Raw genomic sequence first — 21,228 nt, forward strand, 5'->3', positions numbered from 1 at the left:
ACATGGACAATACTATCCCATTTTGGAAACGTTACATGTACAATACTATCCCATTTTGGAAACGTTACATGTACAATACTATCCCATTTTGGAAACGTTACATGTACAATACTATCCCATTTTGGAAACGTTACATGGACAATACTATCCCATTTTGGAAACTTTACATGTACGCCCCCTTGTGGAGGGAAATTAATATCTTAGATGGTAGCTGTAGATGGGATTCAAATGCATAATGGTATTAATACAGTGTCTAGACTACCTCTTTTGTATAATGATAAAATATTGAACAATTTGTGTACAAAGATATCTTGAAATGTGATATTAGGCCTGTATGGCAGTACTGTTTTGGCTTGTGCTTTCTCCAATATGTTCTTCTATTTTACATTACATTGTATGTCAATGCCATTTATCTTTCAATATTTATTTAATATATATATTTAATTGCTTGACACATTTTCTCTTCCTTTGAAATTCTTATAGGACAGAACATAGACACAATGCAATTGGGATCAAGAAGAAGGTACAGATATGTTGTAGGACAGCTGCATTTGAAGTGTACATTTAACCTACATAGCAGTTAATACAAACTGAAATCTATTAGCATACAAATGATCTTTTCAGATGTTCTCAGAAATTACTCTAGTGAGAGTGTGAGAGTCGACTGACTCAGATCATCCTCCACTGACTCGGCCCTGTCTACACCTCCAAGGTGCCCCGCTCACACAGGAATACACACTCAGAGCTTACTAGACTTTTATATAAACTACACTTTGCATGTTTCGCTCACCTCTTTTTTTAAAAACTAGGTTTGAGGGCATTTACCCAGGTCGTCAGGAGCCAGGTCATTTACCCAGGTCGTCAGGAGCCAGGTCATTTACCCAGGTCGTCAGGAGCCAGGGCATTTACCCAGGTCGTCAGGAGCCAGGTCATTTACCCAGGTCGTCAGGAGCCAGGTCATTTACCCAGGTCGTCAGGAGCCAGGTCACCAGGAGCGGTCACCAAGTGAAGATTCACATCCCCATCGCCAAATGTGGTGGTTAACTTCTTTAATATCAAATGAGGAGAGAAACTTACCACACAAGTCAGAGTTATTCTTAAACTAAATCTTTATTCACTTATTAATAAGGAAGCAGGTAAATACAACGTACACATATAAAGTGAATCAATTGAATGCTCTACGATAATGATGGCTGGTCGACCCACAGGACAAAACTACAAAGGTCTTTTACAGCCAAGATGCACCCCTTTCAACCTACATAGCGAACAACAGATGTATAGAACGGGTCACAAGGTTAAGATTTGTATGAAAGATACTTGTAATTCTCAGAAGACAGTATCTGCTGTAAAAACAGTACTCTGTGTGTAGAGACCAGGGTCTGGCCCTGGGGTCATCTCTCCCTGGTACCATATAGAACAGAAACATTAACTCATGCTCTGGAATAAGGTCTCTATTGGTTTTATCACCCAAAAGACATTGTATATCTCCTGTCAGTGTTTTCTCCCAGTGGCCCATCCTCAGTAGAAAACACAGACACTATAGTTCAAAGAACCCTCTATTCTGTTGCATAAAACAACCATTTGATGCAATAAAAGTATTATAACATAATGTTGCAGTTTTGCTCTCAGTGTCACTGAAAGTTGACTAGTAACAACAACTGGGACAAAAAAGACACCCACCATGAGACCCACTAAATCTGCCCAAGAAGAAGCAAACAAATGAAAAACCCACACCAAACTTAAAGACAGGAAGCAAACCAAAAAGGTGGCGCAACTAAAGGTGTTGACTCTCCACATCTATCAAGACAACTGGAGCAATGGGCCAGACACTCTTAAATAGAACCTGGACCAGCTCAGGTGAAACACCTTCCCACTAACGAGATGGACAAGCCAGCACAGGTGTAACACATAGTGACTAACGAGGTGACACGAATCGGTGCGTCCTACGTGCTAACGAGCTAGACGTGATAAAGACCAACCTCAAAACATAAATGGAAAAACCAAAGCCTGTAACACCTTCCCCCTTAAGACAACAAATAAAACCTATAATTTTTGTTGGACATGTTTGCTCACCCCCAAACAGAAAACCTCCATTTCACATAATCAACTACAATGCTTCTACAATATAAACACAGTGTCTACTGGCTGTCAACAATTAAAATCAAGAAAAAACACGTATTTCTAAATAATAATATACAATCGTATTATTTTTTTCTCCTTTTTCATTCTATAGAATCCTAAAACTCAATAGCTTCTAGAACTCTCGTCTTCCTAAAACTCACCATGTTCTAGAACTCTCGTCTTCCTAAAACTCATTATGTTCTAGAACTCTCATCTTCCTAAAACTCACTAGCTTCTAGAACTCTCGTCCCCTTGGAACGAGCCCAAACAAAACTCATCTCCAATACGGAAAACCGTGCAGTCAAAATAAATTGTGATCCATGGCAACGCAATGGCTAAACGCAAAACAATGACTGCCCACCCTTGAAACAATCAGCAACTAAGTTGTCCTTAACACGGACATGTCTGATTTCAAGAGGAAACTCCTGCAATATCCAGTAACTTTCCAAATCACTGCGGAGCTTCTCTCTCTTTTCAGAGTTCACTCGATAGGCATGTTGTTGGATCGGGGGCCAGTCCCCAATGTCATGCTCTAGTACATTTGGGTTGGCACATCTGAGAATGAACCCTGCTATTCTAAAAGAAGGGCAACAATGTCAATATATTTATACCCGAAAATTGTCAGTTGATTGCATAAATAATTATGATTACTAAAAGTTACATGAATTGTAAATATGAATGATCAAAACCAAATGGACACTCCTTTGTTAATATGTATTGTCAATAATTCACTTAATGGTAAGGCATGGTATAATAAAAAATGTTAAAAAAAATATTTGATTGCATAGTCTTATTTTCAACGACTTTTCAATTACATTTTGCTAGGTGGGATAGCCTCAATGTCAAAACACAGTTTTAACGTGTCCAAATCAATAACCAATATGCAGAAACAGTTTGGGATAAATTGAAAACCTAAACATAACATGTGCTATTTACACAAACATCTGCCACAATAATCATATTTCTTGTATTTTTTTAAACAAGCTCCTTATAAACTGCACAAGCACCAGAAACGCTGTTTTGACAAGTAGCAATAAATCACTGATATCGATTAGAGGGGAAACGTGATGTTGGAATGCGTTTAAATGTAGGGGTCGCTAAACAAAGGAACGCAACACTTATTTGTCATAACTAATCAATTTCATGCTAAAATCATTTGTGCGACAGGAGGGAGATGAGGTTGCACGTACTGTTAAAACTAGCAGCTCAAAAACCACACTGAATCTGGGAATAATGTGAACTTACTAAATCTCATAAATAGTACTCTTTCAATTCAGAGCCTGGATTTCCCCCCTGAGGATAATATCCATATCATGTTGAAATCAATAGAACAGGGGACAAACATTTAGGCTTCTACATTGTGACAATATTAAAATACTCCTACTACAATGTTTAAACATTCTACATTGTGACATTAATTCATTGATATCATGAAACAACTCCTTCATGTATTTTCTGATGTTTAGTCAGAGATCTTTTATCAGATTACCTCTGGTCACAGCTATACGATTTCTCTCCTGAATGTGTTCTCTGGTGCACTGTCAGATAGCTAGATCTAGTAAAACTCTTCCCACATTGATCACAGCTATAAGGTTTCTCTCCTGTGTGTGTTCTCTGGTGCACTGTCAGATTGCTAGATTGACTAAAACTCTTCCCACATTGATCACAGCTATAAGGTTTATCTCCTGTGTGTGTTCTCTGGTGCACTGTCAGCATACTAGATTGACAAAAACTCTTCCCACATTGATCACAGCTATAAGGTTTATCTCCTGTGTGTATTCTCTGGTGCACTGTCAGAGAGCCAGAAGTAGAAAAACTCTTCCCACATTGATCACAGCTACAAGGTTTCTCTCCTGTGTGTGTTTTCTGGTGTGTAGTCAGATTACTTGATGTCATAAAACTCTTCCCACATTGATCACAACTATGAGATTTCTCTCCTGTGTGTGTTCTCTGGTGTGAAGTCAGATTGCTTGATGTAGTACAACTTTTCCCACATTGAGCACAGCTATAAGGTTTCTCTCCTGTGTGTGTTCTCTGGTGCACTGTCAGAGAGCCAGAAGTAGTAAAACTCTTCCCACATTGATCACAGCTATAAGGTTTCTCTCCTGTGTGGGTTCTCTGGTGCACTGTCAGAGAGCCAGAAGTAGTAAAACTCTTCCCACATTGACCACAGCTATGAGATTTCTCTCCTGTGTGTGTTCTCTGGTGTGAAGTCAGATTGCTTGATGTAGTAAAACTCTTCCCACATTGATCACAGATATAAGATTTCTCTCCTGTGTGTGTTCTCAGGTGTCTAGTCTGACTCCTAAATTTAGTAAACCTCTTCCCACATTGATCACAGCTATAAGGTTTCTCTCCTGTGTGTGTTCTCTGGTGCACTGCCCGATAGAGAGAAGTAGAAAAACTCTTCCCACATTGATAACAGCTATAAGGTTTCTCTTCTGTGTGGATTCTCTGGTGTTTAGTCAGACTGCTAGATTTAGTAAACCTCTTCCCACATTGATCACAGCTATAAGGTTTCTCTCCTGTGTGTGTTCTCTGGTGTAAAGTCAGAGAGCCAGATGTAGTAAAACTCTTCCCACATTGATCACAGCTATAAGGTTTCTCCCCTGTGTGTGTTCTCTGGTGCACTTTCAGACAGCTAGATTGACTAAAACTCTTTCCACATTGATCACAGCTATAAGGTTTCTCCCCTGTGTGTGTTCTCTGGTGCACTTTCAGACAGCTAGATTGACTAAAACTCTTTCCACATTGATCACAGCTATAAGGTTTCTCTCCTGTGTGTGTTCTCTGGTGCACTGTCAGTTCACTAGAATGATAAAAACTCTTCCCACATTGATCACAGCTATAAGGTTTATCTCCTGTGTGTATTCTCTGGTGCACTGTCAGAGAGCCAGAAGTAGAAAAACTCTTCCCACATTGATCACAGCTATAAGGTTTCTCTCCTGTGTGTATTCTCTGGTGCACTGTCAGAGAGCCAGAAGTAGAAAAACTCTTCCCACATTGATCACAGCTATAAGGTTTCTCTCCTGTGTGTGTTCTCTGGTGTTTCGTCAGACTGCTAGATTTAGTAAACCTCTTCCCACATTGATCACAGCTATAAGGTTTCTCTCCTGTGTGTGTTCTCTGGTGTAAAGTCAGAGAGCCAGATGTAGTAAAACTCTTCCCACATTGATCACAGCTATAAGGTTTCTCCCCTGTGTGTGTTCTCTGGTGCACTTTCAGACAGCTAGATTGACTAAAACTCTTTCCACATTGATCACAGCTATAAGGTTTCTCTCCTGTGTGTGTTCTCTGGTGTTTCGTCAGACTGCTAGATTTAGTAAACCTCTCCCCACATTGATCACAGCTATAAGGTTTCTCTCCTGTGTGGATTCTCTGATGAAGTTTAATGGCTGATGTGGAGGTGAATCTCTTCTCACAGTCAGAGCAGCAGTGAGATTTCTTCCCTGTGGATCTCTGCTGGTGTTTCTTGACGTGTTCTGATCTGGAGAGACTCTTCTCTGCCTCTTCAGCATCATGAGGTTGTTGAGGCTCCCCAGAGGATCCACAATAGTCCCGTATCTCTCCTGTGTGAACAACAAAGTCAAATGGTTTAAGGCCCACAACAGTGGAAATCCACTGTAAAAGGTGACGCCAACAGCGTAGCCATGATGTTGTACAACAATTGACGTCTGTAATGAATGTTACAATTATTTGACAATTGTCTTAAAATGAGCAAGAATAGTCATATTTTAGTAGTAACATCGATGATTGTAGACTAGAAATAAGTTATTCATGTTGTTGAAACTAAGCAGTGTGCCAGACGACTTTGGTCTCCAATATAAGCCCCTTTCTGTGTTTAATAAAATTGCGGCACGAGGGCGATGCACATGCAATTTGGTTGTAGAAATTCCTGCCTGCTAATGAGGAAACCACTAGTTATGGATGTAGTATATCTGCTAATGAGGAAACCACTAGTTATGGATGTAGTATATCTGGTAATGAGGAAACCACTAGTTATGGATGTAGTATATCTGCTAATGAGGAAACCACTAGTTATGGATGTAGTATATCTGGTAATGAGGAAACCACTAGTTATGGATGTAGTATATCTGCTAATGAGGAAACCGATAGTAATGGATGTAGTATATCTGCTAATGAGGAAACCACAAGTTATGGATGTAGTATATCTGTCTGGAGCAAAAATGGTGAGCAAAGATTTTAGTTTTTCACAGTGTATTCTGAATGTGAATGGGGGAAAACTCAGGGGAGTAACCTCCATTTCCAGGATGCTTATGAGTTCATTTCACACTACTTTGGATTATAATTGTAAGGCTCGTTTGAATGTCCTGTGTAATATAATGTTTGCTACAGTATTAAGAAATATGTTTAATTATTGAAGATTCGCGTTAATGACAGTCTCCATTTGGGTGTTCTCAATAAAGTTATGATTTTGTAAATGTATTTTTAATTACATTTTCCCCCCACCTTTATTTAACCAGGTGTCCAGTTGAGAACAAGTTCTCATTCACAACTGCCACCTGGCCAAGAAAAATCAAAGCAGTGCAACAAAAAAACAACACAGTGTTACACATGGGATAAACAAAAGTACAGTCAATAACACAATATAAAAATCTATATACAGTGTGATGGAGTAAGGAGGTAAGGCAATAAACAGGCCATGCTATGGGTGGGTGTTGCTATGGTGACCAGTGAGCTGAGTTAAGGCGGAGCTTTACCTAGCAAAGACTTATAGATGACCTGGAGCCAGTGGGTTTAGCGATGAATATGTAGCGAGGACCAGCCAACGAGAGCATACAGGTCGCAGCGGTGGGTGGTATATGGGGCTTTGGTGACAAAACGGATGACACTGTGATAGACTGCATCCAGTTTGCTGAGTAGAGTGTTGGAGGCTATTTTATAAATGACATCACTGAAGTAAGTATCGACAGGATAGTCAGTTTTACGAGGGTATGTTTGGCAGCATGAGTTTAGGAGGCTTTGTTGTGAAATAGGAAGCAGATTCTAGATTTAATTTGGGATTGCAGATGTTTAATGTGAGTCTGGAAGGAAAGTTTACAGTCTAACCAGACACCTAGGTAATTGTAGTTGTCCACATATTCTAAGTTAGAACCATCCAGAGTAGTGATGCTAGTCGGGCGGATGCGGGCAGCGATCGGTTGAAGAGCATTTAGTTTTACTAGCGTTTAAGAGCAGTTGGAGGCCACGGAAGGAGAGTTGTATGACATTGAAGCTCATTTGGAGGTTTGTTAACACAGTGTCCAAAGAAGGGCCAGATGTATACAGAATGGTGTCGTCTGCGTAGAGGTGGATCAGAGAATCACCAGCAGCAAGAGCGACATCATTGATATATACAGAGAAAAGAGTCGGCCCGAGAATTGAACCCTGTGGCACCCCCATAGAGACTGCCAGAGGTCTGGACAACAGGCCCTCCGATTTGACACACTGAACTCTATCTGAGAAGTAGTTGGTGAAGCAGGCGAGGCAGTCATTTGAGAAACCAAGGCTGTTGAGTCTGACGATAAGAATGTGGTGATTGACAGAGTCGAAAGCCTTGCCTTAACCTTTATCACTAGACACCTCATAGTGAGCTACAGGTAGGAATCAGCAATGAATCACAATAATGAGACACCTCTGGGGAGGGGTGTCTGCAAATTTATTTTTTTATTTTTTAATATATACACTGGGTAGAACAAGTATTTGATACACTGCCGATTTTGCAGGTTTTCCTACTTACAAAGCATGTAGAGGTCTGTAATTTTTTATCATAGGTACACTTCAACTGTGAGTGACGGAATCTAAAACAAAAATCCAGAAAATCACGTTGTATGATTTGTAAGTAATTAATTTGCACACATATATAAGTAGGACTAGTCTACCTGGTTACACATATAGAAGTAGAACTAGTCTACCTGGTTACACATACAGAAGTAGGACTAGTCTACCTGGTTACACATATAGAAGTAGGACTAGTCTACCTGGTTACACATATAGAAGTAGAACTAGTCTACCTGATTACACATATAGAAGTAGGACTAGTCTACCTGGTTACACATATAGAAGTAGGACTAGTCTACCTGGTTACACATATAGAAGTACGACTAGTCTACCTGGTTACACATACAGAAGTAGGACTAGTCTACCTGGTTACACATATAGAGGTAGAACTAGTCTACCTGGTTACACATATAGAAGTAGAACTAGTCTACCTGGTTACACATATAGAAGTACGACTAGTCTACCTGGTTACACATATAGAAGTAGGACTAGTCTACCCGACAACACATAAAGAGGTAGGACTAGTCTACCCGACAACACATATAGAAGTAGGACTAGTCTACCTGGTTACACATATAGAAGTAGGACTAGTCTACCTGGTTACACATATAGAAGTAGGACTAGTCTACCTGGTTACACATATAGAAGTAGGACTAGTCTACCCGACAACGCATATAGAAGTAGGACTAGTCTACCTGGTTACACATATAGAAGTAGAACTAGTCTACCTGGTTACACATATAGAAGTAGGACTAGTCTACCTGGTGACACATATAGAAGTAGGACTAGTCTACCTGGTTACACATATAGAAGTAGGACTAGTCTACCTGACAACGCATATAGAAGTAGGACTAGTCTACCTGGTTACACATATAGAAGTAGGACTAGTCTACCCGACAACGCATATAGAAGTAGGACTAGTCTACCTGGTTACACATATAGAAGTAGGACTAGTCTACCCGACAACGCATATAGAAGTAGGACTAGTCTACCTGGTTACACATATAGAAGTAGGACTAGTCTACCCGACAACGCATATAGAAGTAGGACTAGTCTACCTGGTTACACATATAGAAGTAGAACCAGTCTACCTGGTTACACATATAGAAGTAGAACTAGTCTACCCGACAACACATATAGAAGTAGGACGAGTCTACCTGGTTACACAGATAGAAGTAGAACTAGTCTACCTGGTTACGCATATAGAAGTAGAACTAGTCTACCCGACAACACATATAGAAGTAGGACTAGTCTACCTGGTGACACATATAGAAGTAGGACTAGTCTACCTGGTGACACATATAGAAGTAGGACTAGTCTACCTGGTGACACATATAGAAGTAGAACTAGTCTACCCGACAACACATATAGAAGTAGGACTAGTCTACCTGGTGACACATATAGAAGTAGGACTAGTCTACCTGGTGACACATATAGAAGTAGGACTAGTCTACCTGGTGACACATATAGAAGTAGGACTAGTCTACCTGGTGACACATATAGAAGTAGGACTAGTCTACCTGGTGACACATATAGAAGTAGGACTAGTCTACCTGACAACACATATAGAAGTAGGACTAGTCTACCTGGTGACACATATAGAAGTAGGACTAGTCTACCTGGTGACACATATAGAAGTAGGACTAGTCTACCTGGTGACACATATAGAAGTAGGACTAGTCTACCTGGTTACACATATAGAAGTAGGACTAGTCTACCTGGTGACACATATAGAAGTAGGACTAGTCTACCTGGTTACACATATAGATGTAAAACTAGTCTACCTTGTTACACATATAGATGTAAAACTAGTCTACCTGGTTACATATATAGATGTAAAACTAGTCTACCTGGTTACACATATAGAAGTAGGACTAGTCTACCTGGTGACACATATAGAAGTAGAACTAGTCTACCCGACAACACATATAGAAGTAGGACTAGTCTACCTGGTGACACATATAGAAGTAGGACTAGTCTCCCTGGTTACACATATAGAAGTAGGACTAGTCTACCTGGTGACACATATAGAAGTAGGACTAGTCTACCTGACAACACATATAGAAGTAGGACTAGTCTACCTGACGACACATATAGAAGTAGGACTAGTCTACCTGACAACACATATAGAAGTAGGACTAGTCTACCTGACAACACATATAGAAGTAGGACTAGTCTACCTGGTGACACATATAGAAGTAGGACTAGTCTACCTGGTGACACATATAGAAGTAGGACTAGTCTACCTGGTGACACATATAGAAGTAGGACTAGTCTACCTGGTTACACATATAGAAGTAGGACTAGTCTACCTGGTGACACATATAGAAGTAGGACTAGTCTACCTGGTTACACATATAGAAGTAGGACTAGTCTACCTGGTTACACATATAGATGTAAAACTAGTCTACCTTGTTACACATATAGAAGTAGGACTAGTCTACCTGGCCTGCACACAAATGTAGGCCTATAAATGTGCCCATATGGGGATGTCTGATATTATTTCTGATTGTCTTAATGCACCACCACTGAGTTGTGGAGCTTCTCAAAGCACATTTTTCCCCCCCACCTCAAACAGCAAGTAAACAAAGTCTAATCAAAGTCAATTGCAAAGGAGAATAACTCCTCAAAGTATTTGAAAAATATTTCCAGCTCTCGCCCTTTCGATAACCACTCGGCACAAAAGGGAAAAACGTAATGCTCTGATCCAGTGGAAATGTCAAAACACCTGATTACTTCTTATCCCTTTCACAAATAGCCTACAGCTGTGTCGGTCGAGAACTCACTGGCACGGGAAACTGAGGGCCCAGAATATTTTATACAATGTTTCAAGTTCGTTATGGACAGGCCATGTGATTTATAGTACAGTTATTTGCAATATTTTTATTTGTTGGCTTTATGTAGGCTATTTTTTACATAGGTGGCAATGGCAATAAAAGTTACTTTTAGATTTGTATAATTTTCATTTAGATAGAATGTAGATTAATCACAGACAATGTTTGAGATACTATTATAAATGAAATGAAACTGTTCCAGTAAAATGAACATATGAAAATCATAACTGTCACCAGATCAGTAGAAATGGTAAGATACATTTGCACTCCAAATGTAGGTTGCTGACTGCTTGTGTAGCCTATTACCAGCAACGTCAGAATGTATGAAGGACAGCAAGAGGAGGTGGTTCAGGAAGAGTTTATTCTCTTCTGGTTGGGCGTTATTGATGTAATGGCATGAAAATAAATGCTGAATATTATACAATGATTTATCAACAGCTCTAACAATTTGACCCTACAGGAAATCTACACTGGCAATTCTAGAATATACTATATAGCCTCGAAACCTGGTTAAACTATCATTATGACATCATGGATGAATTCTAGAATATACTATATATCCTAGAAACCTGTTAAACTATCATTATGACATCATGGATGAATTCTAGAATATACTATATATCCTAGAAACCTGGTTAAACTATCATTATGACATCATGGATGGCCAGTCCTTGTATTCATAGTGTAGTGAATTCAGGGTGTAGCCTGAGCTGAACTCAAACCTGGGTCCAGCGACTGTCAAGCCAACACCTTATAACTGTTACACCAAGATGTCTGAACCTCTTGACGGGGTCGCTAGTTGTTGGGTACGGTTTCTACAATATCTTTCCCTATGAATTTGAGAGTGGTTACACTTCTCCTTCCCCCATTCCTCAGCTGTTTACCAAACCAAGTCTCTGGGCAGCCATTTTGTTGCTGTTTAAAAAACCCACACAACCCAGCAATCTGCAGTTCAAACAATAACAAATCTGTCATTCCACCACTGTTTTGGTAATAAGATGATTATGGGGTTGGAGAAATGTAACTAGAGACAGACAGACCTATGGATGAAAGGACTGACCATCCATGATATCAACATTATAATTTTAACCATGTTGAGGCGATACAGTGTTGATTTACATTGTTTCTAAACATTGGAGTAAAAAAAGCTTATTTGGGGTTCTGATGGGGGAAACAGTTGAACTAAGCTCATGAGGCATGTGTTATATTCTTCAATAATCAATGGCTATAAATAAAACATTTAAAAGTCACAATATGGATGTAGCAATTGCAGATTACCCCTTTAACACCAAACATCAGTTCAACAACTGCAGAGTTTGTGCCTCTGTATTTAAGACAGTACTTACTAGTGTTAATCAGGGAACGGTTTCCCAAAACCATCTTATGGCTAAATTCATCGTTAGAACCATTGGATGCCTTAAGATGCGTTTGGGAAACCGGGCCTAGATATCCAGTTTCCTCCTCTTCTTCCTCCTCCGTTTTGGATGTAACAGTCATCTCTCCTTCCTCTTTAACTCCATAAACTGCCTCCCCTTCTCCTTTTACTGTAACATCCTCTTCCTCTTTCACTCTGAACGCGTCTTCCTCTTCTTTCACAGTAACGGCCTCACTCTCTACTTCTTGTTTTACTGTGATATCCTCATCTCCTTTAGCAGGAGAGTAGCTTAGTGACCGCATGGTCGGGGATGTTAGCTAGCTAGGCTAATGCTAACTTAACAAGCCCGCTTGCTGACTAATAACACCGTAAATATGAAATTAAATCGGATAACTAACTAGACGATAGAAGTGGGTTTAAAACACAGTGGCTAATATACACTAAAGCGTCTAAAGAGATATATTGGTTCGGCTATTTTGTCTAGCAAGCTACGGAGGTGTCTGACTAACTATTGTTGCTGCTGCTGAAAGACGCATTCGGTCCACTAGATTATACGTCACACCAACAGCATGACCTTAAAGTCGCAGACCGCCATCTGCTGACTGGAGTGGGTAACGCAGTTGAGTAAAATGTATATTTTATCTTCAGACAACAAGTTTAAAGTGTAGGGAGCATTAGTTTTTACTCACCAGTGTAACAATACAGTGTGGTTAAAGACTTAGTAAGCTAGTTGTAGTCACGATATGGTTACCTAAAAGTACAAACAGTTATGTTTTTGCGTTATTACATATTTTTTAATTTATTTCGGGAAATCTTCTAAACTACCCACAATGCACTATTTTCCAAGGTCATATGGATGATCTACTCTGTGCTACTGAGTTTGTATGCCAGTGTAACGGTGTAATGAAGCTACATGTTTTAAATATATTTCATCTTTATTTAACTAGGCAAGTCAGTTATTAAGAACAAATTATTATTTGCATTGACGGCCTACCCCGGCCAAACCCAGACCCAGACGATGCTGGGCCAATTGTGCGCTGCCTTATGGGACTCCCAATCACGGCCTGTTATGATACAGCCTGGATTTGAACCAGGGTCTGTAGTGACGCCTCTAGCACTGAGGTGCAGTACCTTAGACCGCTGCGCTGCTCGTGTGTTTACATTACACTCGGTGTAATACACTCAGTGATAAAAGTATTGGATTCTGGGTAATCCACAGCAGGTTTTTGGAGAATTAGAAAATTGAGTGGTCCTGGGATAGAAATGTATAAAGTTGACATTACATCATAAAATCCACCTTTTAAATCATACATTAGCGATTTATGTTTTAGTAACTACTGTTGTTGGTTTAGTGTCAAGTAAGCCTCTCTTTATATGTTATTTGCCGAGTCTCAGTTTTCCATGTGGGTTTTATGCTAAAGTTTCCTCTTTCAAGTTGGTATCTAACTGGAAAATGCATCTTCTTTAGGAGTGCTATTTTTACCCTTTCGACTACTGATCGTTCATCCACACTGTGTGTCTCATCAATGCAGGTCATTTATGACAAATGTATAAAGTACATGTTCTATAAACTCATGAACACCAGCCAGTTGATCAGCCCGGATTTGTTAGTTTAGGTGTATTATACTTCTTCACCACCAGAGGGGGACATTTAGTCATTTTCCAGGTTAATTTGATATATTTTGATAGTAAAATGGATGACAGTGAATGAATATGAGACACATGGAAACAATGTATTTATTTTATTATAGTAAATTAGGAATTAGTAGGAATTGTTAAATCCACTATATGATCACAATGACTTTGATAGACATTTCAATTGTTTTTTGTTAGTATATTATAGGGCAGATTAATGGAGAATTGCTGTGGGAGTGCTATTTATATCCCGTCACTATTTTATTTATTTATTTAACCTTTATTTAACCAGGTAGGCAAATTGAGAACACGTTCTCATTTACAATTGCGACCTGGCCAAGATAAAGCAAAGCAGTTCGACACATACAACACACATAGTTACACATGGAGTAAAACAAACATACAGTCAATAATGCAGTGAAAAAATAAAATAAGTCTATATACAATGTGAGCAAGTGAGGTGAGATAAGGGAGGTGAAGGCAAACAGATATATGTATAAATAAATAAAAATATAAAAAGGCCATGGAGGCGAAGTGAGTACAACACAGCAAGTAAAATAAAAACTAAAAAAAAACACTGGAATGGTTGGTTTGCATTGGAAGAAAGTGCAAAGTAGAGACAGAAATAATGGGGTGCAAAGGAGCAAAATAAATTAATAAATAAATACAGTAGGTAAAGAGGTAGTTGTTTGGGCTAAATTGTAGATGGGTTATGTACAGGTGCAGTAATCTATGAGCTGCTCTGACAGCTGGTGCTTAAAGCTAGTGAGGGAGATAGGTGTTTCCAGTTTCAGAGATTTTTGTAGTTCGTTCCAGTCATTGGCAGCAGAGAACTGGAAGGAGAGGCGTCCAAAGGAAGAATTGGTTTTGGGGGTGACTAGAGAGATATACCTGCTGGAGCGCGTGCTACAGGTAGGTGCTGCTATGGTGACCAGCGAGCTGAGATAAGGGGGGACTTTACCTAGCAGGGTCTTGTAGATGACCTGGAACCAGTGGGTTTGGCGATGAGTATGAAGCGAGGGCCAGCCAACGAGAGTGTACAGGTCGCAGTGGTGGGTAGTATATGGGGCTTTGGTGACAAAACGGATGGCACTGTGATAGACTGCATCCAATTTATTGAGTAGGGTTTTGGAGGCTATTTTGTAAATGACATCACCGAAGTCGAGGATTGGTAGGATGGTCAGTTTTACAAGGGTATGTTTGGCAGCATGAGTAAAGGATGCTTTGTTGCGGAATAGGAAGCCAATTCTAGATTTGACTTTGGATTGGAGATGTTTGATGTGGGTCTGGAAGGAGAGTTTACAGTCTAACCAGACACCTAGGTATTTGTAGTTGTCCACATATTCTAAGTCAGAGCCGTCCAAAGTAGTGATATTGGACAGGCGGGCAGGAGCAGGCAGCGATCGGTTGAAGAGCATGCATTTGGTTTTACTTGTGTTTAAGAGCAGTTGGAGGCCACGGAAGGAGAGTTGTATGGCATTGAAGCTCGCCTGGAGGGTTGTTAACACAGTGTCAAAAGAAGGGCCAGAAGTATACAGAATAGTGTCGTCTGCGTAGAGGTGGATCAGAGAATCACCAGCAGCAAGAGCGACATCATTGATGTAAACAGAGAAGAGAGTCGGTACAAGAATTGAACCCTGTGGCACCCCCATAGAGACTGCCAGAGGCCCGGACAACAGACCCTCCGATTTGACACACTGAACTCTATCAGAGAAGTAGTTGGTGAACCAGGTGAGGCAATCATTAGAGAAACCAAGGCTGTCGAGTCTGCCAATGAGGATGTGGTGATTGACAGAGTCAAAAGCCTTGGCCAGGTCAATGAATACGGCTGCACAGTATAGTTTCCTATCGATGGCGGTTACGATATCGTTTATGACCTTGAGCGTGGCTGAGGTGCACCCATGACCAGCTCTGAAACCAGATTGCATAGCGGAGAAGGTGTGGTGTGATTCGAAATGGTCGGTAATCTGTTTGTTGACTTGGCTTTCGAAGACCTTAGAAAGGGAGGGTAGGATAGATATAGGTCTGTAGCAGTTAGGGTCAAGGGTGTCCCCCCCTTTGAAGAGGGGGATAACCGCAGCTGCTTTCCAATCTTTGGGGATCTCAGACGACACGAAAGAGAGGTTGAAGAGGCTAGTAATAGGGGTGGCAACAATTTCAGCAGATAGTTTTAGAAAGAAAGGGTCCAGATTATCTAGCCCGGCTGATTTGTAAGGGTCCAGATTTTGCAGCTCATTAAGAACATCAGCTGACTGTATTTGGGAGAAAGAGAAATGGGGAAGGCTTGGGCGAGTAGCAGAGGGGAGGGCAGTGCTGTTGTCCGGGGTAGGGGCAGCCAGGTGGAAAGCATGGCCAGCCGTAGAAAAATGCTTATTGAAATTCTCAATTATAGTGGATTTGTCGGTGGTGACAGTGTTTCCTATCTTCAGAGCGGTTGGAAGCTGGGAGGAGGTGTTCTTATTCTCCATGGACTTTACGGTGTCCCAGAACTTTTTTGAATTTGTGTTGCAGGAAGCAAATTTCTGCTTGAAAAAGCTAGCCTTGGCTGTTCTAACTGCCTGTGTATATTGGTTTCTGGCTTCCCTGAAAAGTTGCATATCACGGGGGCTGTTCGATGCTAATGCAGAACGCCATAGGATGTTTTTCTGTTGGTTAAGGGCAGTCAGGTCAGGAGAGAACCAAGGGCTATATCTGTTCCTGGTTCTAAATTAACTACTGATCATTCATCCAGACTGTGTGTGTCCCATCATTGCAGCTTTGGAAATAAATTAACTATCCATCCATTGCTCCTTCCTGTTTTGACTCAGTGACTTGAGAGACCAGGAAGGTCACACTAGCTCGATAGGTTGACATCTAGCTCAAGCTTCACCTCATGCTTTTCATTAACTGTGTGGTTGTGTTATCTAGTGGGAACCTGTTAGCACGGTGGGCTCTGGTGCCTTCTTGCCGTGGGCTCAAAATGACAGAGGAAATCAACCTGCTTGCTCCTTTTTGATTTTGTAAACTTTTCGATGGGGATGTTATGTTTGATACTGGAGGTACGAGACCTTGAAAGCATTAAACTTCAAAGCAGTGTGCCGATGCCTGTATCACTTTATCAGCAGCACGTGATCAACGACGTCTGAAGATTCATTTAATCGAACAACCACCTGATTGGTTTGGTTTGGTTCGACACTGCTGGCGACTGCCAACTGACTGCTCTACAAATCACCTTACATCATAAAGAACTACTCATTATTATTGAAGCAGTGTGTCACTTTATCAGCATTGATCAATGACTTCTGAAGGTTAATTTTCTCCCATCATTCTGTTTGTCTCTGATCTTTTGATCTGCAAACACGTTTAGGTTTTGTTAGTTTGTTTCTAAATGGTCTCGGTGCTGGTTGGCTACGCTGGTTAGGCTAATAGCTAGTTGGCTAAATAGCTAACGTTAGCTGGTTGGCTACGCTGGTTAGGCTAATAGCTAGTTGGCTAAATCCCTGACCTGGTGGTTCCAATGACCTGGTGGTAATAATGACCTGGTGGTTCTAATGACCTGGTGGTTCTAATGACCTGGTGGTTATAATGACCTGGTGGTTATAATGACCTGGTGGTTCTAATGACCTGGTGGTTCTAATGACCTGGTGGTTCTAATGACCTGGTGGTAATAATGACCTGGTGGTTGGCATAACACAAGCAGAACCCGAGAACAGGATGGCCTCCACCACACAGCCTGATGACACTGCACCAGCCTACCAGTCTGCTCCAGCCCAGGTCAGAATACCAGTCTCCCAGTCTGCTCCAGCCCAGGTCAGTATACCAGTCTCCCAGTCTGCTCCAACAGAGTGTGCTCCAGCCCAGGTCAGAATACCAGTCTCCCAGTCTGCTCCAGCCCAGGTCAGAATACCAGTCTCCCAGTCTGCTCCAGCACAGGTCAGAATACCAGTCTCCCAGTCTGCTCCAGCAAAGTCTGCTCCAGCCCGGGTCAGAATACCAGCCTCCCAGTCTGCTCCAGCCCAGGTCAGAATACCAGTCTCCCATTCTGCTCCAGCCTACCAGTCTGCTCCAGCCCAGGTCAGAATACCAGCCTCCCAGTCTGCTCCAGCACAGTGTGCTCCAGCCCAGGTCAGAATACCAGCCTCCCAGTCTGCTCCAGCCCAGGTCAGAATACCAGTCTCCCAGTCTGCTCCAGCCCAGGTCAGAATACCAGTCTCCCAGTCTGCTCCAGCCCAGGTCAGAATACCAGTCTCCCAGTCTGCTCCAGCACAGTGTGCTCCAGCCCAGGTCAGAATACCAGCCTCCCAGTCTGCTCCAGCCCAGGTCAGCCAACCAGCCTCTCAGTCTGCTCCAGCACAGTGTGCTCCAGCCCAGGTCAGAATACCAGCCTCCCAGTCTGCTCCAGCCCAGGTCAGAATACCAGTCTCCCTGTCTGCTCCAGCCCAGGTCAGAATACCAGTCTCCCAGTCTGCTCCAGCCAGATAGTCACCCACAACTGCAATCCTTATTGATTCAAATGGGAAGTTCTTAGAGAAGGAGAGGGAGTGAAAAGGGAGAGAGGTGGAGAGAGGGGAGTGAAAAGGGAGAGAGGCGGAGAGATGGGGGTGAAAAGGGAGAGAGGCGGAGTGAAAAGGGAGAGAGAGGGAGTGAAAAGGGAGAGAGGCGGAGAGGGGGAGTGAAAAGGGAGAGAGGCGGAGAGAGTGAAAAGGGAGAGGCGGAGAGAGGGAGTGAAAAGGGAGAGAGGCGGAGAGAGGGAGTGAAAAGGGAGAGAGGCGGAGAGAGGGAGTGAAAAGGGAGAGAGTCGGAGAGAGGGAGTGAATAGGGAGAGAGGCGGAGAGAGGGAGTGAATAGGGAGAGAGGCGGAGAGAGGGAGTGAAAAGGGAGAGAGGCGGAGAGAGGGAGTGAAAAGGGAGAGAGGCGGAGAGAGGGAGTGGAAAGGGAGGGAGGCGGAGAGAGGGAGTGGAAAGGGAGAGAGGCGGAGAGAGGGAGTGAAAAGGGAGAGAGGCGGAGAGAGGGAGTGAAAAGGGAGAGAGGCGGAGAGAGGGAGTGAAAAGGGAGAGAGGCGGAGAGAGGGAGTGAAAAGGGAGAGAGGCGGAGAGAGGGAGTGAAAAGGGAGAGAGGCGGAGAGAGGGATTGGAAAGGGAGAGAGGCAGAGAGAGGGAGTGAAAAGGGAGAGAGGCAGAGAGAGGGAGTGAAAAGGGAGAGAGGCGGCGAGAGGGAGTGAAAAGGGAGAGAGGCGGAGAGAGGGAGGGAGAGAGGGGAGTGAAAAGGGAGAGAGGCGGAGAAAGGGCAGAATACCTGACCACTGTGACTGACCCAAACTTAAGGAAAGCTTTGACAGAGAGGCGGAGAGAGGGAGTGAAAAGAGAGAGAGGCGGAGAGGGGGAGTGAAAAAGGAGAGAGGCGGAGAGAGGGAGTGAAAAGGGAGAGAGGCGGAGAGAGGGAGTGAAAAGGGAGAGAGGCGGAGAGAGGGATTGAAAAGGGAGAGACAGACTCAGTGAGCATAAATGTCAAATGTGTGATTTCATGAGCTGGTACATACAAGAAAACCAGGTTTTAAAGTTCTGTTCAATAGCCATCCCATCATTACAAAACATTTGAAAGGCTAAGTCTATCATCTCCTGAGAAGTGGTAACTATTCACATGAACTTTTCAAAGAGGTTTGGTGCCCCCTGGTGGCTGAACCCGATATCAATGAGAGATCTTGTCAGAAACAATGACACAGTCCCACTTCTCAGCTATCTTTATTTACATCAAACTAAACTAACTGCTATCTTGAAATGTTGAAAAAGTGTTTTTAAATAGCTCAGGCTGATACCCTACCTGAGCGACAAGGTGAGTCTTTTCTCCCTGACCTGGTGGTTCTAATGACCTGGTGGTTCTAATGACCTGGTGGTTCTAATGACCCGGTGGTTCTAATGACCTGGTGGTAATAATGACCTGGTGGTTATAATGACCTGGTGGTTATAATGACCTGGTGGTTCTAATGACCTGGTGGTTCTAATGACCTGGTGGTTCTAATGACCTGGTGGTTATAATGACCTGGTGGTAATAATGACCTGGTGGTTATAATGACCTGGTGGTTCTAATGACCTGGTGGTAATAATGACCTGGTGGTAATAATGACCTGGTGGTTATAATGACCTGGTGGTAATAATGACCTGGTGGTAATAATGACCTGGTGGTTATAATGACCTGGTGGTAATAATGACCTGGTGGTTATAATGACCTGGTGGTTATAATGACCTGATGGTTCTATAGACCTGGTGGTAATAATGACCTGGTGGTTATAATGACCTGGTGGTAATAATGACCTGGTGGTAATAATGACCTGGTGGTAATTATGACCTGGTGGTAATAATGACCTGGTGGTTCTAATGACCTGGTGGTAATAATGACCTGGTGGTTCTAATGACCTGGTGGTTCTAATGACCTGGTGGTAATAATGACCTGGTGGTTATAATGACCTGGTGGTAATAATGACCTGGTGGTTGGCATAACACAAGCAGAACCCGAGAACAGGATGGCCTCCACCACACAGCCTGATGACACTGCACCAGCCTACCAGTCTGCTCCAGCCCAGGTCAGAATACCAGTCTCCCAGTCTGCTCCAGCCCAGGTCAGAATACCAGTCTCCCAGTCTGCTCCAACACAGTGTGCTCCAGCCCAGGTCAGAATACCAGCCTCCCAGTCTGCTCCAGCCCAGGTCAGAATACCAGTCTCCCAGTCTGCTCCAACAGAGTGTGCTCCAGCCCAGGTCAGAATACCAGTCTCCCAGTCTGCTCCAGCCCAGGTCAGAATACCAGTCTCCCAGTCTGCTCCAGCACAGGTCAGAATACCAGTCTCCCAGTCTGCTCCAGCACAGTCTGCTCCAGCCCGGGTCAGAATACCAGCCTCCCAGTCTGCTCCAGCCCAGGTCAGAATACCAGTCTCCCATTCTGCTCCAGCCTACCAGTCTGCTCCAGCCCAGGTCAGAATACCAGCCTCCCAGTCTGCTCCAGCACAGTGTGCTCCAGCCCAGGTCAGAATACCAGCCTCCCAGTCTGCTCCAGCCCAGGTCAGAATACCAGTCTCCCAGTCTGCTCCAGCCCAGGTCAGAATACCAGTCTCCCAGTCTGCTCCAGCCCAGGTCAGAATACCAGTCTCACAGTCTGCCTCAGCACAGTGTGCTCCAGCCCAGGTCAGAATACCAGCCTCCCAGTCTGCTCCAGCACAGTGTGCTCCAGCCCAGGTCAGAATACCAGCCTCTCAGTCTGCTCCAACACAGTGTGCTCCAGCCCAGGTCAGAATACCAGCCTCTCAGTCTGCTCCAGCCCAGGTCAGAATACCAGCCTCTCAGTCTGCTCCAGCCCAGGTCAGCCAACCAGCCTCTCAGTCTGCTCCAACACAGTGTGCTCCAGCCCAGGTCAGAATACCAGCCTCCCAGTCTGCTCCAGCCCAGGTCAGAATACCAGCCTCTCAGTCTGCTCCAGCCCAGGTCAGCCAACCAGCCTCTCAGTCTGCTCC

General features: G+C 42.9%; 1 protein-coding gene across 1 annotated transcript; it reads right to left on the minus strand.

Annotated features, from left to right (window-relative positions):
* Window positions 1-1,091: 1,091 nt before the first annotated feature.
* Window positions 1,092-12,413, minus strand: LOC129848850 (zinc finger protein ZFP2-like). Its single transcript, XM_055915944.1, has 2 exons — window positions 12,347-12,413; window positions 1,092-5,684 (listed from the first exon to the last, which is right to left on the minus strand). Exons 1-2 carry the CDS (start codon window positions 12,411-12,413, stop codon window positions 3,607-3,609), a joined length of 2,145 nt encoding a protein of 714 aa, XP_055771919.1. The 3' UTR covers window positions 1,092-3,606.
* Between the last annotated feature and the right edge of the window lie 8,815 nt (window positions 12,414-21,228).

This window comes from Salvelinus fontinalis, unplaced genomic scaffold (genome assembly GCF_029448725.1).
Source record: "Salvelinus fontinalis isolate EN_2023a unplaced genomic scaffold, ASM2944872v1 scaffold_1232, whole genome shotgun sequence".
Lineage (NCBI taxonomy): Eukaryota > Metazoa > Chordata > Actinopteri > Salmoniformes > Salmonidae > Salvelinus > Salvelinus fontinalis.